We start from the raw sequence: 25,719 nt of genomic DNA, 5'->3' as shown, positions 1-25,719 counted from the left end.
TCGGTTTTGCGCAAAGTTTTCAGTATTTTATATCTTTTTATAATCTCTTTCAAAATCTTACTATGTCTTTGTTATCTACTCTTTGATTCTGAGTATCATTCTCATGAGCTCATCTTTCAAACAAACATGAATTAAGAGACAAAAATAAATGATTTTTTTTTTGCTACTTAATACTACGGTCTAGTGATATTCCACTTTACTAGTAAGTAAGAGGTCTTATGTTCGATTTTCGCCAAAAGCAAATTTGAATCACATTATTACTAGTTCATTATAAAACCAAGTCTACCCCTCTTGTTAGAATAAATAATATCTTAGACTCATTGACAAGATGCGACTCCAACAATAAAATATGTAATCCTATGCCATAGAAAGTTAAGAATTAGATTGATTACGAAAGTAATTGTCCTCATTCTCATTTTTTATCTTTCCTTTCTCTGATTTCACCGATTACACATTAGTAAACACATGGCTCTCCATATCTAACAAAGAGCTCATGATCACAATTTTACTTGGAAAAACTTGTATCCGACGTGTCCACCAGCCATTGGACCATGAGAGGCCAGCTCGCAGAAGGCAGCCCGGCCACTATTTGACAGAGGATTAAACGCCCAACCATCCATCCCCATAGCTATGACCGTTTCCCTCCCTCCCTCTCTTTGCTGAAGTTAACTAAAACACAATCCCAAAATTCCCAAAATCTTTGATTTCTCTCACATTTATAAAATGGAAAATGGAAAATTGGGTTTTCCTAATTCTAGTTTCGTTTTGTTCCACAATTTTCTCTCCCATTTCTCCTCACACCTCCTCCTCCTCCTGATTCCGGGCTTGTGTGGTGGTCCTCTCAAGAACCAGCGCATTCCCTTTCTCGATTCCCACCAATTCCCATTCCCTTCCAACCCATGATTCCTTCTTTTGTTTTCTCTCCACTTTTCAAGAAAGATTTCGTCTTCCTTTGACAATTGCTTGGGAAACAAACAATCACTGCTTCAGAGGGGAAAAGATTGCAGCTTTGTTGGTTTTCATTGCCGCATTGAATTTCTGGTGGGTTCTTCATTCCCTGCAATCTTTTGTTTCAGCTGGGTTTCTTTTATTTTAGTTGGGTTCTTTGATTTTTTGCTTAGTTTATTGTAGATATGACTAGTTCTAATTTGATTTATTTAATTCAGTTTTATTTTCTGTAAGTTGACTTCGGTTTACGTGTCTCTGTCTCATACGTGCCCGCCGCATACTGTTTTTATTTGTATATGCATACAAAGGGTGTTATATTGTTGCTTGTAGCAGAGGAATGTTATTCTTTTAATGGTGATTGTTACAAATATATGCATATAAAACATGATAAAAAATGAGGAGTAGTTTGGGCTCCTTTCTTCTCCTGATGATATCAGTTTAAGGGGTTTTGTAATTGGATGGATAGAGGCTTAGCTTTTGTTTGGTAGAGGATGTTTTGATGAGTATAGTATACTTTTACGTGCTAAAGACCTCCGATCATCTTCTTGTGTGAGTACAGGTTAAATCGACATTATCTTGTGCTAGAAGTAATGGATTTTTGTGATGATATGATCAGGAATTACCTTTGAGGGGTGTTGTGTCATTGTTACCCCAATTCATGTCTTCAAATCCAGCCAATTTTTCTGACTCTTCTGAGGTAAGCGCTCGATATCAATTCTTGGTGATGCATTTTTGTTCTGTAAAGGTGTTAATGTAGCAATTTTTATGTCTTAGAATATTTTCTTGCTCTAATGCAGATGAGCTATAGCTCATCAGAAGAAACAAAATGCGGAACCAAGATCAAATCTCAGGTCAAGAGTGGTGCCAATTCATTGAATGATAAGGTTTACAACCCAAAAAACATGGATAGAACAGGAAAATCTAATGCCAGGTCAACCAATAATTCATCACGTGGACCTCAGCAAGTGGATCAAGTTTCCAAAGGAACAGAACTCAGTACTAAGACTACAGCTGAGACAACCACCAACAATCGTCCATATCCAAGCCCAATGGCACCATGCAAATTCTGAACTTCTAACCACTTCAACAGGAATGGCTACAGGAGGTATGAAAAGTAACAATTCTGTCACCAAACTTACCCAAATGAGCGGCACTAGCTCCCGCTCTGATAGCTTAGAGAGCTCCTCCAGTGCACCCCTCAGGCCTCATACTGGTGGCGACGTGCGGTGGGATGCCATTAACATGGTCTCTAAAGGTTCCCCACTTAATCTTAGCCATTTTCGGCTTCTCAAGCGCCTAGGATATGGAGATATTGGCAGCGTCTATCTTGTTGAACTCAGAGGAACAAACACATTTTTTGCCATGAAAGTCATGGACAAGGCGTCTCTTGCTAGTAGAAACAAGCTGTTGCGAGCACAGACAGAAAGAGAGATACTTGGACTTCTTGACCACCCATTCTTGCCCACTCTCTATTCTTACTTTGAAACTGATAAGTTCTATTGCTTGGTCATGGAGTACTGTAGTGGAGGTAATCTACATTCTCTTCGGCAGAAGCAACCAAACAAGCATTTTACAGAGGAAGCTTCACGGTTAGTACCTTTCCAGTTCTTCTGATTGCATAATTTTTAGTTAATTGTTGATTGCGATTCGTTTTTAATATATTTGATCTTTGATCCGTACTATTAAATTTCCTTACAAGCATGATCAATGAGGTTTGTCTTGGAAATACTAGTTTGACGCTTCAATTCACTGCTTGAAGTTGCACAGTTAAAGTACCTTTCTTGCATTGTAAGGGATGTAGATGTCATGAAATTACGTTTATAGATGCAAGAGTTACTTCATTGAAAGTTGGATACATAATGTAGATTATAGGTCTCTATCCTTGCCGTGTTTATGGACAGTGGCAGGGGAAGAATGGTTCTTGCCAGCTGCAGAGCTGCATATGTTATATGTTGACTGATAGAATTCTTTTATTAAAGCTTGATGAAAGTTTAGACGTTTAGATTGCTGTTCTTACTTTGTAACCTTTGGCAGGTTTTATGCATCACAGATTTTGTTAGCACTTGAGTATCTGCACATGCTAGGAATTGTGTACAGGGATTTAAAACCAGAAAATGTTCTAGTAAGAGACGAGGGTCATATCATGCTCTCAGACTTTGATCTCTCACTCCGTTGTTCTGTCAATCCTACGCTAGTCAAGTCTTCATCTGCTCATGTAAGCAATGGTGGTGCTACCGGTGGTGGTGGTGGGGGCATTGTAGACGATGACCTTGCTGTGCAGGGTTGTATGCAGCCATCCCATTTCTTTCCACGCATTTTACCTACCAAGAAAAACCGGAAATCCAAATCAGATTTTGGCCTTTCTGCTAATGGTTCCCTCCCTGAACTGATGGCAGAGCCGACAAATGTGCGTTCCATGTCATTTGTAGGAACACATGAGTATCTAGCCCCAGAGATTATTCGTGGAGAGGGCCATGGTAGTGCAGTGGACTGGTGGACATTTGGTATCTTCATATACGAGCTCTTACATGGGACAACCCCCTTCAAGGGTCATGGAAATCGTGCCACACTCTTCAATGTTGTAGGCCAGTCTTTGAAATTCCCAGAAACACCACAAGTGAGCGTTGTGGCGCGTAATCTCATACGAGGACTCTTGGTGAAAGAACCACATAAGCGAATTGCATACAAAAGGGGTGCCACAGAAATAAAGCAACACCCATTTTTCGAGGGAGTGAACTGGGCTCTGGTGAGATGTGCCATGCCTCCCCACATTCCTGAACCGGTAGACTTTTCACAATACACCAGCAAGGAGGCGAACTCTGCAGACAAAAAGATGACAGATGTGGGAGTTGATAAGAAGAACGGTAGCAATGATTCATCTTATGTAGAGTTTGAGTACTTCTAGCACTCCTTTCGGATGATATTTTACATTCTCAGAGAGGAAAACTACACTGTACAAAGAGCAAAACGTTGCAACCCAATGAGATAAATACTTATAGCATTACATGTTGAGGGTTTCACAAGGAAAACTTTTGTTGACAGAATATTATTGATTTCTTTCTAGGCAAGGGGAAATAAAAACTCATATATAGGGACGGAAATTGCATCCGAAGTTTTGCATGTCATTCTAATATTTCGTGTGTATATACGTAGATTTGTGTGTTAAGGATTTGTTGATATGTACTACATTGTATGATTTGTATCTGGTCTGGTGTAACACACTGTCAAATGATTCAGTAGGACTAATATTTGTTCTGTTGATTCCGAGTTTCGTGTTTGATTATACAACTCCTGGATATTGTGTCTCTAACCCTTGACTTGTTTAGGCGTCTCCTCCTTGCACTTGGTAAAGATGCCTACTCAAGCAGGCCTTGGGACTGCAAAAAATGGGTATATTCTGAAAACCAAAGTGCATATTCAAAAGACTGAATACAAGGAATGTTTGAGGAAAGGGGTTGGGATGAAAACTGTAAGGCGGCTGTTTGGTCCTGTTCAAGCCTTCAAGGTGTGATTAGTAAATACCAAACTCTTATAACTAAAAAGCTAACCATGAAGTTGAAGTTCAATCAAAAAACTAATTGGCGAAATTTCTAGCATTCGTCCCATTGCATGAGGTTTCGAGCTTGATTTTTCCTTTCCTATGTCACATGAATGAAAAAAACATGTACAGACTCCAATACAACAAAAGAAATTGGGGTCTCATCCTAAACACACTTTACATTGATAAGGTACAAAGAAAAATGCTAAGACAAATGTCCGACCATCGTGAATACAAAAATAAATGCTGAAGAGATCAACTATGTATGATTAGACCAACTCCAATGGTGGGCTAAAAGCCAAATTACCCCCCAAACCCACTCCAACCTGAGTGGAAATTTTGGGCTAAATACTAAATGCTAAATGCTAAACCAATGCCAAATTCCCCCCCAAAATTTAGCCCATAAATTGGAGTGGACTCCACCCAATATTTATCGGAATTTAATTTTTTTAAATTAAAATGTTCATAAAATTAATTTACGATAGTCTACATATTTATTTATTTTTTTAAAATTAATTTAACAAAAAAAATAGCATAAGTTCATTCTTTAATAATCCCGGGCTAAAATTTTAGACTAGAACGATTGGAGCAGAAAAGTTGTTTCTGGGCTAAAAGCTAAATTTTTCGGGCTAAAAAATTTGGCTTTTAACCCAACCATTGGAGATTGTCTTACTTGTAGGACAACTCAAATGTAAACAAATATCAACTAGCTATTTCTCTTCTAAATATTAAAAAACATCTCGAGTTCAAATTCTCACATTACCTTGTACAAAAATAATGCAATCCATGAATTTGGGTGCATTTTGATGAAATAATAAAAATAGTTGGACAAGAAATACAAATATTTGAAAAGGAATGCACGTGTAATAAATGGGAAATTAGTTGGAGTCAAACAGGAAAGAAAGATGGCAGAGTTTCTCCTCGACGAAAGGTAATATTGAATCGTTGAAATTTTATCTAACGGCTACATTTCTCCCGTGACACCAAAAGAGGTGAAAGTTTCGTGCTTTTTGCCTCGTAAGCTTTGGTCTTTGGCGAGAGAGAAATTAGAAGCAGTCAAACTGAAAAGTGTAAATTTGCTGTTAGTTATGGAAATTGAAATGTTGGTGGATGTATTGGGAATTGAGACCAATTATTAACACGGCACGGACTTGCACTCTCAATCTGATCGAGAACTACATCGTTTTTGTCGTCACTCACTCTCATTTCTCAATTCCCAATTCATCCACCGACATTTCAATTTCCATAACTAACAGCAAATTTACTCTTTTCAGTTTGACTGCTTCTAATTTCTCTCTCGCCAAAGACCAAAGCTTGCGAGGCAAAAAGCACGAAACTTTCACCTCTTTTGGTGTCAGGGGAGAAATGGAGGCGTTCGATAAGATCAAGGTGACCAACCCAATTGTCGAAATGGACGGTATGAGATTCTCTGATTTCTACTTTCCGCCATTGTTTTGTTGTGAACTCTTGTTTAAGCTGCTCAAAAATGGCATGTTTCTCTGCTTTTTTGAATGCCTGAATTAATCTGGAAAATATGGATTTGATTGGCATAATACAAATTATCAAAGTAAAGTTGTGTTTTTGGATTGATCCCATTGATCAGAGCATGCCCTTCAATCCATGTTTTAAGGACAACCCAGTAATTATGTTCCATAAAAGTAGATGATGATCATAGAATTACAGGATTTGATCAATTTTTGAGGGCTTTCTTACCTTACCAACCTTACTATGATGTTTCTGAGCTGAGATTTTTTCATATAGACTTAAATGATCAATGTTCTTTTTTTGTTGATTTAAGCCGAATTGCGTGCAAACTACCTTATTAAAATCCTAGGACATAGATGCAATGCAACATCTGAATTGAGGCGTATACATATTATCCGGAGGCTCGGAGCTGTACGAGAAAGATTTATTCAGCATCTTGTTACCTGTGTTTAGTTATGATGTATTATTTCCGTGATACAGGAGATGAAATGACTCGGGTGTTCTGGAAATGGATTAAAGACAAGGTAAATTTTGTTATCATGGCATTCCCGTTGATTTCATGTTCTTGATGAAACTGTAACTTGTTTTTTGTGTTCCACAGCTTATCTTTCCCTTTCTGGAGTTGGATATCAAGTACTTTGATCTCGGGATCCTTAATCGTGATGCCACCAATGACAGAGTCACAATTGAAAGTGCTGAAGCTACTCTTAAGTATGTCCTATTATTCTTCCTTCACTGCTCTTTTGCTAACTGGAGTACCCTTGAAGAACATTACTACTTTTATCTTCATTTTATCTTTATTACTATTTTTAAATATTACTGGAACGAGTTTGACATGTTTAAATGGGCTCACACAATCTAGTTTTTGTCGCAATTGAATGGAATGACGATTCAAATGGTTCGTACTAGGCAAGATTTTCCGTATTCTATTGGTACCATTATCATATTGGTTCAACCTATTTCTTTATCATGAAGACAACTTTATCACATATTGATGCTTCTTTACTTTCTTTTTGTAATTTACCGTTTCTGTTCTTGTCATTGTAGGTACAATGTTGCAATAAAGTGTGCAACCATAACTCCTGGTATATAGATGGACTACTTGGCTTTTTTGATGGACATAATTTGGCTAATGTACTATTGCGATGATCTGAATCATTTACTTGGATATAATAGATGAAACTCGTGTGAAGGAGTTCAACTTGAAACAGATGTGGAGGAGTCCAAACGGGACAATACGGAACATTTTAAATGGTCAGTTGAATAATCCCTCAATATTTAGTATTTACCATTGTATATTCTGTGTTTGATCGATTGTAAGTAGCCAATGCATTTCTGTGCTCTGCAGGTACTGTTTTTAGAGAACCTATTATCTGCAGAAATGTTCCCCGTCTTGTTCCAGGTTGGCTATAATTATGTCATCTAAATTTGTCCTCGTATCAACGTCAAAAGAGCTATAAGTTAGTGTTCATTTCAGGTTGGACAATGCCAATATGTATCGGGAGACATGCTTTTGGTGATCAGTACCGAGCAACTGATGCAATCATAGAAGGACCTGGAAAACTTAAAATGGTTTTTGGTAAATTGCTACTTGATAAATTGCTTGTAGAGAAGTTGAAATCTAGTGCGCTTGTGTAAATTGCTTATCTGCACACACACATCATATAGGTACATTTTTACCTTATCAATTGCTTTGCAGTACCTGATGGGTCCAATGAGAAGACAGAGTGGGAGGTTTACAAATTTACTGGCGCAGGAGGCATAGCTTTGTCCATGTATAACACAGATGAGGTTCAAATTTTCGTTTGAGCAAAAAATTAAATATTCTGTAACCTTGTTACCAATGTAAATGAGCTGCTAACAGCTATATGTTTAAATTGTGAGAGCAGTCAATCCGTGCTTTTGCTGAGGCTTCCATGAACACTGCCTACCAGAAAAAGTGGCCACTTTATCTTAGCACTAAAAATACTATTCTGAAGAAATATGATGGAAGGTATGCTGTTATTCTTTTGCCTTTCATCGTTGTCCGTTTAATCTCTTCTTTTCTAAGTATTCGTTATTGGGGAAAAAATTAAACCATTAAATTCCCTCATAAACCTTAGAGCATGAGTGTATCTGTGCGTGCTCATGCAAAAGAGTGAGAGATAGAGAAAGGTATGGGACGCTCTGTGCTCATAATTACCCATGTTACATTATTGGTTGGTATGACTAGATGTAACGTTTCACTACTGGATATTTATTACCATTTTCTTACTCTTGAATTTGATGAAGATTCAAGGACATCTTCCAGGAAGTTTATGAAGCTCATTGGAGATCAAGATATGAGGCTGCGGGGATTTGGTGAGATACCTTGTAAAGCACGCAGATTAGTTTGCGTAGATTTGGTGATTTTCAACTAATTAATACTCTGATTTGAAGGTATGAACACCGTCTTATTGATGATATGGTTGCCTATGCTCTCAAAAGTGAAGGAGGTTATGTTTGGGCATGCAAAAATTATGATGGGGATGTACAAAGTGACTTCTTGGCCCAAGGTCTGTATTTACTTTTGTTAAAGCCTGAGAGTTAGTATTCAACTATTTGTCCATTTTAACGTTTGGTGCTGCTTTTGTTGGAAGCAAATGGAAATGTACTATTTCGTTGATGGTTCTAGCCAATGTGTTTGTTAACGTTTTGTTACCTTTCAATAAACTTTGATACAGGTTTTGGATCTCTGGGGCTGATGACGTCTATACTGGTATTCGTTTCTGTCTTATATATCCGTTCTGCTTGTAGGGGTACGTTTATGACTTTGGATGTATGAAAACTTGGTTTTGGTTCCAGGTGTGCCCAGATGGAAAGACCATTGAAGCTGAAGCAGCCCATGGTACAGTAACCCGCCATTACCGGGTCCACCAGAAAGGAGGCGAAACAAGCACAAACAGCATAGCTTCGATCTTTGCATGGTCACGAGGTCTTGCACACAGGTATTAGCTCAGTATGCAGTCTGGTGGTTGAAAGTTAGTATTTCGATTTTGTGTCTATGTTTAGAAATTGTTTGAAACATCAGATAAGAGTTTGAATAAACCTGTGTTATCGTATCAGGGCAAAGTTAGATGGCAATGCCAGACTATTGGATTTTACAGAGAAACTTGAAGCATCTTGCGTAGGAACCGTCGAATCTGGGAAGATGACCAAGGATCTTGCACTCCTCATCCATGGGCCTAAGTGCGTGCTGTCAAGAGTTGTATTTTGTTGGTAACTTTCAACTGCGTTTTCTGTTCCTGTATGATAAAAAGTTTGATGTTTTGTGCAGGGTCACTAGGTCTCACTATCTGAATACCCAAGAATTTATAGACGCCGTGGCTGATGAGTTGAGAGTACGATTGTCTAGCAGAGCGAAGTTGTAATCTCGGTATTAGCTTCAAAATAAAAAGGTGGAGTATACTCACCCAAACTCCATCATCCATCAAATTCTTTAAGGCCTTGCTTAGTTACAAGTCTACATTACTAGGCTCTGCGATACTTAAATTTAATGCGCTTCCTAATAAATAATTGTGACAATCAAAGTTTACCCGATGTGGGACTCAAAAGTTGTTTTTTCATCTAGTTTCAGTTGTGTGTGCATAAACAATTTGAAATTCAGATGATTTATTTATTTATTTATTTTTAGGAATGATTTTCAAATTAAGATTAAGGAATTGAACAATTTCAATTAAAATTTTGTTAGATACCTCGATCATAAGCGGTAATGTTTCCGAAGAACTGAGTTACAAGCCTCTTATGTTTAATTAAACCTAGAAAGCACATCATCCACCAAATACCAATTAGATTAATGGTACTAATCCTCCGATTTTGTAGAGTGAGGTTCTACGTTTGAATCTCATCCACAATTGAATCACATAATAATACAAGAAAAAGATAAAAAGAAACATGCATCAATTTTGTTGGGACGAGTTGATGGTTTGAATTTCATAATTTCATTGATAGAGAAAGTGGTTTGTAGGCTAAGTGACTAGGTGAATTTATAGTTGCACCCGAAGTTCCAAGTTCGATGTGACTGGGAGAATTTATATTTGCACCCGAAGTTCCAAGTTCGATTCACCTTCCTCTTACTCTCGCTTGTATATGAAAAATTAACAAGGCAAAATTTGAAGGTGAAGGCTGGCTCGGCATTGGCATCATCGAGTCGCAATAGTCAAAAAACCATGTCAGGGTTCCTCAACTTCTTTCAGGTCATGGTTTTTCATAGACACGGTAGCAACTCTCTCCACTGTTTCGGCACTTCATTTATCCCATGACTTGCTGCGTATAGCTTATGCAGAAACTGACCTGCAAACAAGTACACCCCAAAGCTCAGATTTTTTCGACTATTCTTTCTCGACATTTACAAAAGTATATATACAGACCGGAAACGGTGAGTGAGGCACTGCAATGGACGGAATATAAAAGGCAAATCCCGGTAAGGATCAAAGAAAATATCTGATTCATTATATAACGAGTATACGCTGAGGGAACAGGACGGAAATAATTTCAAGCCCAGAAAGAGGTTTGCTGAACTTTGTTAAAATGGTTGTGGCGGTAGAGCACTTACTGCCAAACTCATGGCTAGTGTTCGACTCTCGCGTTCCCCTTCAAAATATTTAAAATGAAAAAGGGGAAAAGCAGAATTCTAGTCATGCAATCAAGTGCCTTTGATGGATTAGATGAAAGCAGAAGACACGCGATTCTCGTGTTGTTAGCGAAGACATTATAGAAACAAATATATGCAATATTTATGTATGAAGCTAGAAATGTATATACGACTACTTTGCGACTCTCAAACGATGTAGTTTGATCATACGCAAATATGTAGTTGACCTCCAGCTAACTGACCAGCAAAGCTTTCTTCTCCTCTAGCTGACTTCGAGTGCACAGGGCTCCTACCAATGGGGCCTGGGATGGCTAGATGTATGCATATCCCTATTTCCACGACGCAAGTCACTTTGAGCACTGCATATCACCCATCATAATGAAACAACAAAGCTGTTCAGTATGCAATATCAAAAGTTAAGAGGGGTGACACGAATAATAGAAACAAATATGACGGTTAAGTACGAGTATCTTATATGCTGTAAATTAATCATATGCAAAGCTATAGTGTTACCTAGGCATAATTGACTTCCAGGTCACCTACAAACAAAGTTTTCTTCTTGGTTGCCGCTGTGGGATCTGGGGAGGGCTAAATGTATACATATCCCTGTTGCCGTGACCGCCAAGTCATTTTGGGCAAGCCATATCCTTTTTTTCAGGACACCACTCCAGCTGCAGAATAATTGCCATCCATCAAAACAGAACAACAAAAAGCTGTGCATTATGCAAATCAATACAAATTATCCACATTATTTGATAGAAAACTTACCATGCTATGCCGTTCGGGCTTCATTGATTCACAGATCATGGGTCTATCCAGGACAGATGATCGAAGAAAGTTCTTACTTCCGATACTGCACTTTTGTGGCTTTTAGGATTCCACGTTGTAGAATCGAGAGTATACGGGCATTTGGCAGCATTCCCTTAGAGGACATCTCATTAGCGAGTGTTACAGCCCTATCCACATCTCCCCTTCTACAACAGCCAGCTAGAAGAGCCGTGTATGTCACTGTATCGGGCTCTAATCCTCTGTTCATCATTTCATCAAAAAGTGCAATAGCATCCTGAAAGTTGTCTGTTTTACACTGCCTGTCTATCAAAACAGTATAACAAATTACATCGGGTCTTATTTCCATTTCCTTCATCTCAGTCCAAACAGTACACGCATCAAAAGTTTCTTCCTTATCTCTACTTGCATCTCCAGAGGAATTAACCCTTCTTACATTTCCTTTGGGAAAACTATCGAGCAAAACTGTGTAAGTGATGATATCAGGTTGAATCCCTCTCTTTTTCATATCATGGAAGAGAGCATGGGCTTCTTGCAAACAATTCACCTTGCAGTAGCTATTCATCATCATTGTGTATGTAATGACATCAGGAGGTAACCCTCTCTCAACCAAAGAATTAAAAACCCAACGGGCCTTTTTCACCTCTCCAGCCTGGCAGAGAGAAGCTATGACTTTGTTGTACATAATTCTTTTAGGATCCACATTTAACGCCAACATTGCCTCAAGCAACAAAATAGCTCTGTCATTATCACCTTCTATACAAAGTTTACTGAGTACTTTAAAGCAAGCGCCTTGTTTAACTAAAGTTCCTTGCTTTGCTAACCTAATAAGAAGTTCATAGGCCTCTTTTGTATGGTTGGCTTCACAGTACCCGCTGACCATGGCAGAATAAGTAGCCGCATTCTTATATTCCAAACTGTATAGAAACGCTTCAGCTTCCTTGACTTTTCCTCCTACACATAAATTTTCAATTATCATGTTGTGTGTAACAGAGACTGGTTTAAAACCACGTGCCTCCATATAATCCAAAAGGTCAAGCGCCTCGGCTCCGAGGCCATTTCTACAAAACCCAGCAGCAAGTACATTGTACGTAGTGATGTCTGGCTTCAGACCCTTTTCCTTCATTTCCTTTAAAAAACTTACGGCCTCAACAACATGCCCTTGGAGAAAGTAGCCCTTGATCAATGTCGTGTAATGCATAATATCTAAAACCATATGCTTACACTTCATCTCTTCAAGCAATTCTAAGGATTGTTCCATTTTCCCCAGCTTGCAAAAGGCATCTACCGCGATATTGTAGGAAACCTCATCAAGATAGATTCCCAAGCTCTTATATTCTCTAAACTGATCCACCGCTTCAGAAGGCATGCCCATGTTACACATGCATTGAAGAATCAAACCAACAATCACACAATTTGTTTTTATACCCTTTGACTCCATGTCATTATGAAGAGCCAAAGCTTTTAACAACTTGGAACTCTTGCAGTAGCCACTGATCATCGCACCGTAGGTATATGAATCAGGGACCAGCCCTCGCTTTTCCATGTCAAGAAAGATGCTTTCAGCTTCATCAAACTGCATCTCGTTGCAGAACTCACGAATGACAGCGTTATAAGCATACACATCGATAAGGACATTTTCCCCATGGCATGCTTGGAGCACTTGGTACCCTAAATCCGGCCTGTGATTGGTGCAAAGCCCTTCAATATATGCTGTGTAAGCAAAGGCGCTAGGGGTTACCCTGGCTTCCTGCATCTCCTGAAATACTTCCACGGCCTCTTCCAAGCTTCCTTTCTTGCAGAGTCCCTTGATGACAATTGCGTAAGTGTAATCATTAGGGTTCATACCAATCCGCTTCAACTGCTTGTATACAGCCACAGCCATATCCACTTTACTATGCTCAACCAAGCGGTTCATTAGAAAATTACTCGTAAAGATATGGGGCACAAACCCACGCCTTTTTGTCTGGAATAAAACATCAATAGCCTCATCGAACATGTTCAAACTGACAAAAGACTTGAGCAATGCATCATAAGCTCGGATCATTGATGGGGAAGCCTCAATTCCCTCCTCAATCGCTTCCATCAAATCCGAAATCTCGAATTCAAGGTCTTCACAGCAATTAATAAGGTGCACAAAGAGAGAATCCAACTTCCTATCCAGACCCCAACAGCACAATATTCTAATAAGCGCGGAATACGTGTAGACATTGTGTCGAAAGCCATCTCCTTTCACCCGGTGAAAGAACGAAATCGCCAAACTGGGTTCGTTTCTTAGAAAGTTGAGCTTGCTAACAACCCCAGAAGTATCTAATTCGGAGAAGAAATGGGTTCTATTGGCGGCATTGGTGGCGACGTTTGTGGTACAAACAGTGACAGAATTATCATCAGATGATTCATCAGAGTGGGAGGAACTGGAGTTCCAGAGGGCAAGTGCCGCCTGGGAAGATGCCCACTTGAAAGCACCGCCGCCACTGCCGCCATGGGCGAAGATCAAACGGTTGTGATTGTTTTGGGTGGGGTGACTGCGTTTTCTGGGAAAACCCAGTCTAATGGACGAAAGCAACATATACATGGAGGATTTTCAGACTCATTGCAGCAACGACGCCTTCATGGATTTCCAATTGGAGAAGAACCAAAAGGGGAAGAGAGAGAGAGAGAGAGAACTTACTTGGGATTCACCATTGAAGCTTCTCCAAGTTTTGTTTTTGCTCATTGAGGCTGAGTCACCGATTCACCAATAAAAAATGGAGACTGAGTCACTGACTCGGAGGTTTGGACGATTACTAAAACCTAAAACCCTACTACGCCAACGGACCAAGTTACCAACTTCCAGTTCTGCTTTCGGTTAAACCCCGCCCACATAATCCGGGTCCGTTCAAAGGGGCCCGTTAACATGCTTTTTCCAATTCGGATTTTTACAAATTTGGTTTTGTGGAACCTTGTTTCTGAGATCAATTCCTATGACGTGGATATATAATTATTATGGCATCTCGTGTTAAACATATAATGTAAAAAAAATTATATGTAATTTTATGATTAGCACAAGACGCTACAACAATGATGTACTAGGTAAAAGATCGACAAAAAACATCACGGTTAAAAGATTCATAATCACCTATTGAACTCAAATTAAACACTCCTTAAGCTCTCATGTGGAGAGTTTTGTGTGCAGAACCCGGCACAGGGACATGTGAGAGGGGGCTGGGGTGTTGTTTGTCTCTTCATCACTAGGAAACACCGGGTTCCGGACCACAAAATGTCTCCATGTAAGGAAACCGCACCCTCAAGAGTCGAGTAGCAAAGGGCACAGACAAAAAGTAGTACAAAAGGTGGGTCAGCTTTCAGGACTCATTCCCTCAGCTTGTTTTGGGTCATGAGATTCAATTCAATAATCCAATGTGCATACAAAAAGTAGTATAAAGTTGCTAAATTTCTCCACGTGGTGGCACGTAACGAGGAGAGATAGGCAAAAGCCGTGTGACATGTGACATGTAAGTTGCTCTCTTCGACCTACCTACAATTCAATTGAGAAAACTATAATCTTGCTCTGACGATGCATTTGCTCAGTAGTTCATAAGATAGTTTGTCCTAGGTATACATTTATCACATACATGCCGATTCAGCAAGCAATTGTCCTGAGCATGCTTCAGTATTCCTCTGTTTTCTTTACTTGATGAGCTTCAGCCTTCACGAATTATGAAACCGAATCTTACAAGGATTGTTAAGAAAACATGGAACCTACAACAGAAATAGAAGATCAAAGTTAAGATTAACCTTCAACAAATCATTAATCCACTGCTCAACCTCTAATCAGACGATAATAACAGAACCTTCTACCAAGATACCGAAACAAATGATTCTCGCGTCTTGACCACACAAAGCATGTCGAAAAAAAGTGCAAAACTTACTCGCCCTTGTAGCTTGGTTTGCAGCTAGGCTTCTTCTGCCAAAACTAACACCCTCCTAACTACAAAAGTTCACTGCTAACAGACTTCCTGCCAAGTTTCTTGGTGTCCTGCATATCCATGATAACTTGCTAGAATTGCTGGAATAGCTCTCGTTTGCCAACATTTTCCCAGTGGCAAAAAATCAATCCTTATCCGGAAACTCTCCTGGGTGAAGACATCTTCCTTAGTATGACACTGCCGTTGAAATAAGACTTCAGTGACTGCTGCTTTGTTGTTCTTCACCATTCATTTATCCAATATAGCAACGGCTGCTCCTGTGTGATCCTGTCAAAATTGGTAGTGGGCAAAATTCTTTAGGAGAAAAGATGCTTTTCAAGGCATAACAAAGGAAAACTCGATTTGAACTCTTGTAAGTTGCAGCTTATAATCAACCTTCCAACCTGGGCAATAAAAGAACCCCAAGTAGAAACTTGGGTGTGAAAAGAGAGACTCGAAAGAGAAGCATGCCAGCGAGGAGCAAACCTGAGATAAGCAATAGATATAAAGACAATCAGTAGAAAACTGTCCATGGAAATAAATGAGAATAGAATATTTAATTTTACACATCAATACGTCCACTTAATTACAATTAAATTGCACCTACAATGGTTACAGAAACTCAAAGATGCTTTAACAAGTCTCTTTAACACACTAAACATACTGCTGCTGCACCACTTAGGACAATTAGGGTAGCAAGGCAATGCATTCTGTCCAACCCGAGAACATAACTGAAAAATGAGAAATTCCATACCAGATGCAGTGCATATCCATAAGCTGACAATCAATGCAATATAGAAAGCAATGGTTTGCAAAAAAATTATGCTTCCATAAGCCCAGAATAAGAGGGATGTAATTGCTCGAAATTCATAGGTTCCAGAAAAGTCAAACTTGAACTAAATAAACTCCATACTACGTACCAAGATATATCAAGTCACTTGGCAAGTCAATCTTAGAGAACCACTGAGAACAAGTCAAGTTACCATGCATAATTCTAGTCTAAAAATGAGAAACTGAAAACCCGGCAATACTCTTGTTGATGGCATGACTATCAGCAAATAAACTTGCTCCTTGGTTTATCCGGAAAACAAAAAATAACACAAGTTCCTGAGAAATCATAGAATGATCAGGTGAAATGTTTCCTTGGCTTTTTTGGACTGCTGAAACAAAAATCACCAATCATATCAGGGAAGAAACTTGAAAAATGCAAAAGAGAAACTATGTCTAAGCAGAAAGAAAGAAAGGAAAACCAAAACGATCAAATTTCTGTTGACTTCCTTGTTAAGCAGAACAAGTATGCCTATGTAAACATATAGATGGGATCAACACAATATCATGCTCACCATGTTGCAAAAAGAATAAAAATAAAACAGCGCAACATATATTAATTAAACAGAAATCTTAGTGCAGTTGTGCAAGGGTAGAAAAATTAAGGGTCGACCAAGATAGAGAAACATATCACAGACCCATCTATTATATAACCTAGCACAGGCCTTCTCAGCCTGCTACCTTTCACACCAAGTCGACAGGATTGTGACAACTCAGGTTAAACAAGTGGAACACACGGTCCTCACATAACACAGGCATATCTGCAAACACATAACTACACAGTACACACATACATACAAGTATGCTTAGGTTAATTAAATAGACTGAAACAGCGTGAAGAAAGATAAAAAATAAAAAAAAAAAAAAAGCCTTTATTCATGAATAGGGCGCTTGGTGAAAGCTTAAGTATTAAAAAAGTATACGCATTAAACAAATGTGCCGGTCTCTCAAGTAATTATCTATTTGCCACATCAAATAATGATCAATAAATTCAATATAGCACTTGAAACGATACATAAGGTGTTACATATGTAGACATAAGCGAAAGGAATATATCAATAACACGAAAAATGCTGCTTGTTTATTTGTTTTTATATTTGTAGTTTACCCTTTTCTCCACAGACGGGAGCTACAATTGAACAACTCCAGAAGCTTGAAAAGATACATGTGGTACATCTGCAGACATAAGGGAAAGGAAGAAATATCAATAACATGATAATTGCTGGTTACATATTTGTATTTTGTAGTTTATCCTTTTCTTTGAAGATAAGAACTACAATGAAACAAATCCACAAGCTAATTGAAACCAAAAATTAAAAGGCCACAGTTCCAATGTTTTCCTTATAAGCAACAATAATTCACACATACCCAGTAACAAATACAAAAACAAGGATAAGTAGTCCAATGTAGTTAAAAATTCAGCTCTTCTAGCAGAATGTAGAAACATAAATGCTAGAATTTCATGACAAGAAGAAAACTGTCAAGGCTAGAAGTTCTTATACATATAGAACAAATACTACATTGCGAGCTTGCAAAACCAATGCTAATCATTATCATAATAAAGAAACAACACCACAACATGTAAAACAAAGACCGGACAGACAAATTAAAATTGAGTGAAAAGGAGAAAAGAGATGTTACCTTGTCAGTAAAAATCAAACCCACAAGCAATTGCAGGCTCAGGACCAAAGTAGCTCCTCAGTGCCAGACATGAGCAAAAATTATCCAAGAGACAGTTTCCATTTCTCTTTAGTTCCCGTGACATTGTAGAAGAAACTTTGTAGTTTGCTGAAGATAAGAATCGAGATCATATCCTAAAGATCTCATCCTGCTAACGAGGTCAAGGGCATGATCCTTTTTGTCTTGGGAACGAAGAAGACATTTGAGCAGCGTGTTGCATATTTCTGGCATTAACATAAAACCCTTCTCCAGAGTATAAATGAAAACACCTATTGCCAGGTCCAAATTCCCTTCTTTGCAGAGACCACTGATCAAGTGCACACAACTTGGTGGAGTGACAGTGACTTTGTACTCATCAAGAACAGAAAATATTCTCAAAGCTTCATGTACTCTTCTCACCTGACACATACCAATAAGCAAAATGGTGCATGGTGCTAAATTAAACTCTTTGAACTTTATATCCATTTCAAGCAAGCCTCTGATTGCCTTCTCAATTTTTCCTTCCTTAAAGTTCTCCTCTATTGCTTTGATTTCTTCCTCTTCTCTGCTAGGAAGGTTTCTCAGATACTTCAACCAAAGACTAAAAGCCAAAGAAACCTTCTGTTTTCTGCAAGACCAAGTCATCAGTGCTTTGTAAACTGCAGAGCTAGGCGTGCACCCATTCTTCACCATTTGGTCAAAGACCACAAAGGCATCCTCTTCTCTGTCAACCCTTTGAAGTCCATCTATAAGTGTTCCATATGTAACAGAATCTGGGGAGAGCCCTTTCAGTTGCATATCCTTGAAGAGCTTAAAAGCACCATTTATGTTACCATCCTTGCAAAACCCATTGATTAGAATGTTGTAAGTGATGATGTCAGGCGTAACCCCACTATTAGCTAGCTTCATTAGAAGTTTGTAAGCCTGAAGAATCAATCCTGACTCACACAATTGCTCAACTTTTGTTTGAAGACTGGTACTGTCGGTAACCCGATCAACTCCTTGAGAAAGACGAAGAAATAATGAAGGGTTTCGTCCTATCTCCATCTTGTAGAATAGTAAGTGTGCTTCGTCAAGCAGAGAAGCCTTACAAAGTCCATCAATAAGAGCATTGAAGGTTGCAACAGTAGGAACACATCCAAGCTTCTCCATCTCATTGAATAATTGTTGAGCCTCCCCTACCAGCCCGTTCTTGCACATACCACAAATGAGAATGGTGTATGTGCAGGCATTAGGGAAGCAATCTTGCTTTGAGACCTCAAGATGAAGAGACCGAGCTTCATCCAAAAGACCCAAATCACAGAACCCTTTAATGACAGCATTATAACAGTAGGCATCTGGAACCAAACCTTTCTCGCTCATCTCACTCAAGAAACTCAAAGCATCGTGAACTCTGCCAGCATCTGATAATCCCTGAATTATTATAGTACACAAGACGTTATCAGGCTCAATGCCCTCCTTGATCATTTTTCTATACCACCCATGTGCTTCATCAAATCTCCTAGCTTTAAATAAACCTTGAATCAAACAAGTATATCCATTGAGTCCAAGAACATAACCATCCCTCTCAAATGACCTGAGGAGCGCATAAGCATCACCAATTCTACCTGTCTTACAATAACCATCAAGTAAAGCATGGTAAGTAATCAAATCTGGAGAGCACCCACTTCCCTTCATCATATTAACCAACCTATGCGCCTCATCGGTCCTCTTTGCCTGGCACAAGCCAGAAACAACAATAGTATAAGTTACGGTATTGGGTGCCATGCCTCTCTGGGTCATTTCGTCAAACATTTGGAGCGCGTCCTGGGTTTGCATTGTCTTGCAAAACCCATCAATCAAAATTCCATATGTATTTCTAGTAGGCCTATTATTCGACTTCAACATCTGGTTATATACAGCTAAAGCTAACAAAAACACTTCTTTTCGCACCAAAACATGCAGTATCGAATTGTAAGTAGAGACATTAGGCTTACAATTGAAATCTTTCATCCGGGCGAACGTCTCCACAGCCTTTTCAACCCTGTCCAGTTTGTCATAGCCATTGATCAGCACAGCAAAGGCATCAGAACCAATCGGAAACCCGTATTCACTTATCTGCTCCAGCGTTCTCCAATAGAGTTCAAAGGCATCGTCCCTGACAAGCATGTCAATCACCGAATTCTGAGACATTCGGCTGCAAAGCTTCATTCTATTGGTTGCCCAGATGAAGAAACGAAAAGCCAGTTGTGGGTTCACCCGTTCTCGAATCACTGATCTCACTACGTCACTGGAGAGCTTGGGGGCCAAGGGCTCCAGGGCGTCCTCCATACCGTTGACTGTTTCGAGGATAGTGAGGAGCTCATTGGCAGTGACGGAGGCCTCCGAGCAGGTGCTGAAATGGCGCCGCCACGGGGGTTTGAGAGTGAAGTAGCAGATGGGTCGAAGTATAGGAGGTAAGAGATTCATTCTCTCATTGTTTTAATCTCTGCAAGTAAATTCTCAAGCTTTTCGTTTCTGGGTTTTGCGCTTTGCAATCTACTCGGGATTATTCGCTGTAAAATCCTCAATCCGTTTCGGATCGATGAGAAAATTTGAACCTTGAAAACCAATCAGGGAGGAGTTTCAGTTCAACTTTTTGATTCTGCAAGGGAGCTAATTGCAGCTTATGCATGGAGCTTTCCGAAATGGAGGAGACGGGGTTGGAGGCTTTGAAAAATGCGAAGGCTGAGTGGGATTAGAGGATTAGAAGAGATGGGTTTTTGAAATCTGTTGCACCAATTGGGAGTATTTTGCTGTATCAGGAGATTTGTTAGGGTTTTAAGGATTTAATCATTTAGACCATAGGGAAAATTCAGAAGAATTAAAAATAAAAAATAAAAAAATAAAACAAGGATTTAGGGTTTTACTTCCAGGAAAAGAAAAAAAAAAAGAGTATTTAGGGTTTTATTTGAGAAAAATAAAAGATTTATTTTTTTTCAGGTCAATATTCATTTATTTGAGATAAAATACATATATTGCTATTCACACATTTATTTATATTTTATATATTCTAATTATTTTGTTGTTATTGATTTTTTTTAATTTATTCTATTTAATAGTGAAAAATTTAGATGAACATTACAAATATTCATGGTTGCCGAAGACAATATAAATAGAATATAAAGTATGATAAAAATACATGAAGAAAAACTTAGTATGTATTGTTCAAAAAAAAATAAAAACTTTGCAAGCAAAGATAAAAAAAATTACTTAATACGTGCAAAGACTTAGTAAGTAGGGATGAAAAAGTTACTTAATACTACTTTGTACCCCTTTTATTTGACGGTTCTAAATACGGTTGTATTTGTAGATTTTTTCTTCAATGAATTGCTCTTCATAAAAAAATAAAAAGAAAACTAACGAAAAATCTAAAAAATCTTTAGTTTTAATGGGAAATGACAAATAAAGATGTAGTAAATAGTATCAGAGAAAAGGAAAAATGTGATTTTTTGTTAAAATTGAACAGTACCAAAAGTGTAATTCGTAAAAATTTCGAAAAATAATATATACAAAGGATGCAAGACATCAACGACGTCGTTCGAGGTTTTCCATTTTTTTGGTTAAGTTATTCACGTGGACAGGAAGACGGCGAGGTCGAGAGACGCCGAGAAAGTCGGAGACAATGTTGCTGCTGCAGCCTTGGAGCGTTTCGAGCTCCACAGCGCTTCACAATTCTCTGGCTTTTTCCCACTCGGAAACCCAGCACAAAGCCATTTATAAGCGACGCCGTTCAGCAGCACCCTTTTGCCTCAGAGCTCAGTTGCTAGACGGAATCGATCAGCTCGCGCATAACAAGGTGGAATTCGATTCCGGGTACCTCTAAATTTTCTTGCTTTTTACCATCTTCTGCTTGGAATTACTGAATTTCTGCATTTTTTTTGGGATTTTTTTGGTGGTGGAGTTAGTTACTGAGATAAAGTTTTGGGCTTTGTGTTTGTTTTGGATTGGGAAGGTTTTGATTGCGGCTGGAATTTCAATGGCAGTTGGGCAGCTCACGAAGCCGGTGACTTCTGTGATTTTGTATGGGAAAGAGTTTGATTTCAAGGCGGTCGTTCAGGCTGGGGGATTCCCTTCCTCCCATTCCTCTGTAAGCCCCCTTTTACTGTACTTTTACTACTGTTTTGCTCAATGTTCAATCAGTAAACGATATAATTAAGTTAGGGTCGGTTTCGAAATGCTTATTTAGAAAGCACTTCCGCGCATGAGCAGCTTTTGCTGGAAGAACACATAAATGTTTACTAAGAATTCAAGGTGATTTTAATTTTTAACTGTCAAATGTTGTTAGAAGCGCTATTGGCACAAAAAGCACTTTCAAACAGGCCCTTGATTCATTTTACTCAGTTGAGTTTTGGATACTGATTAGCTGACGCTGATTAACTCGATTTTTGTTTCCATTTTTGGATAGGCAATGGTGGCTACTGCTACAACCCTTGGCCTTGAAAAGTATGCACCGCTCGTATACTTTCTCCTCAATTTCATGTGTATAAACAAACATTTCTGGATACAAACATCTTTGTCAGGGTATCTTACTCATAACTGTATTGTTTCGTTCCAGGGGCCTTTCGGATTCAATATTTGGCCTTACCGTTGTTTATGCAGGCATTGTGATGTATGATGCTCAGGTATAAAAGTTCTTTACAGTTTTACACCACTGATCTCTTTCTTCTCTCATTGTTCCTTAATCCTATTAATTTTGAAAGTTGGTATACTTTGAATAACGAAAATTTAAATTGGGATCGTTCGCCTGTCATGATTTGTGGTTTAAAGCCCCCATTAACTTTTGCTTTGTAAGGTCTTATTAAAGAAGAATGAGGTGCAACGGATTACTGGTTGACCTTGATGACTAGTCTGATTTTTCGGGTTGATACATTGCGTAAAACTATCGCACTGCTGCATTGAGAAGCATTCTGATAGTTTACTTATGAATCAGATTGCAAGGCGGTGTAACGTAATGCAAATAACTAGTTTGGAAATATCAGTGTGAGATTGGCTTGTATAGATTTATACATTCAACTTACAGAGACTGCATGATCCGTTTAATCTCCATCTTAGTCGTTACATGAAGGGGAAAAACATAGATGGATGCCTCTCTTTGTGAGATTAGTGAATATATTGCATTTCTTTGTCTATGGTGAATTGGAAAATCACAAATGACAGTAATTTTTTTTTTTTCTGCATTGAACTCTTCCCGCTTCATGAGTTGGTCAATGTGCATTTTTTCAACATCATGATCAAAACTAAAGGCAAATCCTTACTTTTGCAGGGGGTGAGAAGAGAAGTTGGCAATCATGCAAAGGTACTGAACAAAACGCTGCCCCTGAACACAATGGTGAACTCAGTCCCCACCCAGGACGGAGGTAGAATTAACTCTCAACGTAAAAAACCATTGTTGAAGTCGGAAAGCGTTGAGTCTCTGTTGTCTGAGGAAGCAAACATTTTCTCACCAAAAGCAACAAATGGCCCTTTAGCGTCTCAGTCCAAGGAGATAACAATGCAAGCTACTCAGACGCAGGTTTCTTCGGGCTTAGGAAGTAATGCCGAGGAAGGTTTAGAAAGAGCTGCCAATACTTCAACTCGGCTAAAAGAATCGATCGGCCACAGTGAAGTAGAAGTCGCGGCCGGCGCTTTGTTGGGTTTCTTGGTAGGATTGGCGGTGTATGAGATAATGTGATGCCTCGGTTTCTCACATTTTTGTACTGTGTATTGTTACATAGAGCATTGTTTGCTAAATAATTTATATTTTTTCCTCTTTTGAGAAAAAAAGGAAGTATTAATTGAGTTGATACGAGTAAATTTTTAGTTTTTTAGACGAAAAAGGAAAAAGACTAATCGAGGTTTTTTTTTCGGAGGTAAGTATTAATTGAGCAAATTTTTACTTTGTGTTTGGAATTAAAAATAACTGAGAGCGTTTTTTATGACAGTACTTTTGGAACTAATTCTTACTATAAATACAAATGAATCTTTAAAAAGCAAAACAGTAGTAAAAGTACAGTAAAACAGATTTGCAATATTCTAAGAATCAAGGCTTATGTTGATCAATTGGGAATGAATCGAATGCAGAAAAAAGACTGGGTTTAGAGCCGTATTTCTAGTAAGAGCAACCAAAGGTTGTGCATGGTTCACAATTATCTGATAAGAAATTGGATCAAGAGACGTCGAAGAAGTAGGTGGACTCTACAGTGAATGATCAGCACGAAATTCACCTTTATAAATAGAAACAGTTCTGCAACATTCAAAGAACCTTCAACTCAAAATACAAAATGTCATGCCCAAATTCTCGCTCTACGCGACACCCTCTCAAAGCTTTGAGAAAACACTAACTTCTCTAACTTCATCAACATACCTTCAGTTTGGATTAAGTACACTGTGTTGGCAACTATAGACATCAAAGTTGTAGAGTTAGGTGACGAATAAGCAACTTCAGTTTGGAGTAATAGGACTGCTTCGAGTTCAACTAACTATCTATTCAAGTCTTTGTCAGTGAGGAGTCTTCGGTCTTCTTATTGGAAGAGGTCATCTCATTAGTCTTCTTGCGAAATGAGGTGTTAGCATGTTGCTCAATTTTTGACACATTGAAAAGCCGAATCTTATTTGAACTTCACAATGACTATCAACCTTGTCTTCAGATTCTAGAACCCAGAGACTGAGATGTGTTCTTTCTTTGGTCATGATTGCTTAGATACAAAAGTCAGCAAAGTGTTTGACTCCACCACCACATTCATTTGACTTTCTAATGGAGCTCAATCATGGGTTGGAAAGCCAGCATTCACCAGAAGGACGTAGTTAGTTCATTAGTTATTCGGCCTGCGCGCCAAGTAAGCTTCATTAGTTATTCGGCATACGCATCACGTAGGCTTGGTAGCTTTTAGGGTCAACACACGCGCCAGCAGAATTGGTGTGCGCCGCAAATAATCACACTTCTAAAAGGAAACATCTGTCTCTAGATATCATTTAAGATTCTCCCGGTTTAGTACATATTCCAAATCTCAAAAGATCTCTCTCCTAGCTAGTCTAAATACCCTCATTTAGGGCATAACCCTGGTAACACTTACATTTAGGGCATAACTCTGGTAACACTTAATACTCATAACGCAACTCTGCTCTTTGCTTATTCTATTGCCCACTACTTTAGACTCTTAATATTGTTATTAACTTGACCGTCGGAGAGCCTTTGGCCGGTACCCCACCGATTCCCAATGTTCAAGATCGTTTGTTCTTTTACAAGTACTCAGAATTTGTGCATCTCCTCCACATATGATGATGAGCAAATTTGGTTCTAACGCCACTCATAAAATTTGGAACCTTCATTTAACTTTCAAAATCTAGAGACTTTCAGTCCCACTCCACAAGCATTGATTGTATAATGTATTGAAATGTAAAATTGTCAAGTAGTAAACTTTCCAATTTTCAAACTACCAAGTACGTCATAACAGATGAGTTCACACAGGAACAGCAGTGAGGTCCCTTGCACGAAGAACTTAGGGAGTTATTTATCGATCTCTGTTGCCATGCTCTTTGAATTATGCTTTTCGAGCCATTGTTGACACAGTATACTTGTATGAATCGTTCAATTAGCTATTCTTTGTGTTCCGTTTGCCTCTAGTTTGTGCAGCAGTTCGAGCTCCTATAGCTCTTCCGCGCATCCCTTTTCTTCGCTACACGTTTATTTTTGTTGTTTGAATAAAAGATGTGTACGGAAATTATTTTTCCTTATAAAAGGATTTTCGATAAATGCTTGCACCCAAGGATCAATACGCGTAAACAACTCTAGGATTAAGGTATTGAAGTTAGGGTTTAGAACATTTCTAAGCAAGCGATAACAACTCTATACGAAAGGGGACTACATGGAGGGCAAGGGCGGAGCCAATTACAAGGCTCCCTAGACTATAGCATAG

At 38.7% G+C, this 25,719-nt stretch overlaps 5 protein-coding genes across 15 annotated transcripts; 3 read left to right on the top strand and 2 right to left on the bottom strand.

The window, feature by feature from the left end:
• Positions 1-546: 546 nt before the first annotated feature.
• LOC103953294 (serine/threonine-protein kinase RHS3-like) lies at positions 547-4,152 on the top strand. Its single transcript, XM_009365032.3, is given in 5 exon segments — positions 547-1,041; positions 1,565-1,645; positions 1,746-2,006; positions 2,008-2,537; positions 2,983-4,152. Coding segments are annotated over 4 exon segments (1,701 nt in total). The 5' UTR covers positions 547-1,041; positions 1,565-1,606; the 3' UTR covers positions 3,854-4,152.
• A 1,482-nt stretch (positions 4,153-5,634) lies between these two features.
• Positions 5,635-9,621, top strand: LOC103953293 (isocitrate dehydrogenase [NADP]). Its single transcript, XM_009365031.3, has 15 exons — positions 5,635-5,903; positions 6,452-6,495; positions 6,573-6,682; positions 7,019-7,056; positions 7,148-7,225; positions 7,320-7,373; positions 7,449-7,550; positions 7,671-7,762; positions 7,861-7,964; positions 8,243-8,311; positions 8,390-8,505; positions 8,674-8,708; positions 8,795-8,937; positions 9,056-9,178; positions 9,267-9,621. The coding sequence occupies exons 1-15, from the start codon at positions 5,852-5,854 to the stop codon at positions 9,358-9,360; spliced, it is 1,254 nt and encodes a 417-aa protein (XP_009363306.2). The 5' UTR covers positions 5,635-5,851; the 3' UTR covers positions 9,361-9,621.
• A 151-nt stretch (positions 9,622-9,772) lies between these two features.
• On the bottom strand, positions 9,773-14,256 carry LOC103953292 (pentatricopeptide repeat-containing protein At2g26790, mitochondrial-like). Of its 3 annotated transcripts, XM_048569707.1 has the most exons (4): positions 11,352-14,256; positions 11,097-11,254; positions 10,826-10,942; positions 9,773-10,282 (listed from the first exon to the last, which is right to left on the bottom strand). In XM_048569707.1, exon 1 carries the CDS (start codon positions 13,942-13,944, stop codon positions 11,425-11,427), a length of 2,520 nt encoding a protein of 839 aa, XP_048425664.1. In that variant the 5' UTR covers positions 13,945-14,256; the 3' UTR covers positions 9,773-10,282; positions 10,826-10,942; positions 11,097-11,254; positions 11,352-11,424. The 3 variants fall into 3 exon arrangements, with proteins under 3 accessions (XP_048425664.1, XP_018504453.2, XP_048425663.1); XM_018648937.2 differs by lacking the exon at positions 9,773-10,282 and having other exon boundaries at positions 10,627-10,975; XM_048569706.1 differs by lacking the exon at positions 9,773-10,282 and having other exon boundaries at positions 10,627-10,942.
• A 126-nt stretch (positions 14,257-14,382) lies between these two features.
• On the bottom strand, positions 14,383-20,276 carry LOC103953290 (pentatricopeptide repeat-containing protein At1g79540). 8 transcript variants are annotated; one of them, XM_048569711.1, is made up of 5 exons: positions 17,786-20,276; positions 16,237-17,320; positions 15,713-15,802; positions 15,281-15,604; positions 14,383-15,110 (listed from the first exon to the last, which is right to left on the bottom strand). In XM_048569711.1, the coding sequence occupies exon 1, from the start codon at positions 20,249-20,251 to the stop codon at positions 17,894-17,896; it is 2,358 nt and encodes a 785-aa protein (XP_048425668.1). In that variant the 5' UTR covers positions 20,252-20,276; the 3' UTR covers positions 14,383-15,110; positions 15,281-15,604; positions 15,713-15,802; positions 16,237-17,320; positions 17,786-17,893. The 8 variants fall into 8 exon arrangements, with proteins under 8 accessions (XP_048425668.1, XP_048425667.1, XP_048425669.1 ...); XM_048569710.1 differs by having other exon boundaries at positions 15,721-15,802; XM_048569712.1 differs by having other exon boundaries at positions 15,721-16,476; positions 17,253-17,320.
• A 1,088-nt stretch (positions 20,277-21,364) lies between these two features.
• LOC103953289 lies at positions 21,365-23,602 on the top strand. 2 transcript variants are annotated; one of them, XM_009365023.2, is made up of 5 exons: positions 21,365-21,620; positions 21,777-21,911; positions 22,230-22,267; positions 22,380-22,446; positions 23,088-23,602. In XM_009365023.2, exons 1-5 carry the CDS (start codon positions 21,447-21,449, stop codon positions 23,493-23,495), a joined length of 822 nt encoding a protein of 273 aa, XP_009363298.2. In that variant the 5' UTR covers positions 21,365-21,446; the 3' UTR covers positions 23,496-23,602. The 2 variants fall into 2 exon arrangements, with proteins under 2 accessions (XP_009363298.2, XP_048425673.1); XM_048569716.1 differs by having other exon boundaries at positions 21,496-21,637.
• Positions 23,603-25,719: the final 2,117 nt, after the last annotated feature.

This window comes from the organism of the source record quoted next, unplaced genomic scaffold (genome assembly GCF_019419815.1).
Source record: "Pyrus x bretschneideri cultivar Hongxiangsu unplaced genomic scaffold, Pyrus_bretschneideri_v1 Contig50, whole genome shotgun sequence".
In the NCBI taxonomy this organism is placed as follows: Eukaryota; Viridiplantae; Streptophyta; class Magnoliopsida; order Rosales; family Rosaceae; genus Pyrus; species Pyrus x bretschneideri.
This window is presented reverse-complemented; position numbering and strand designations above follow the sequence as displayed.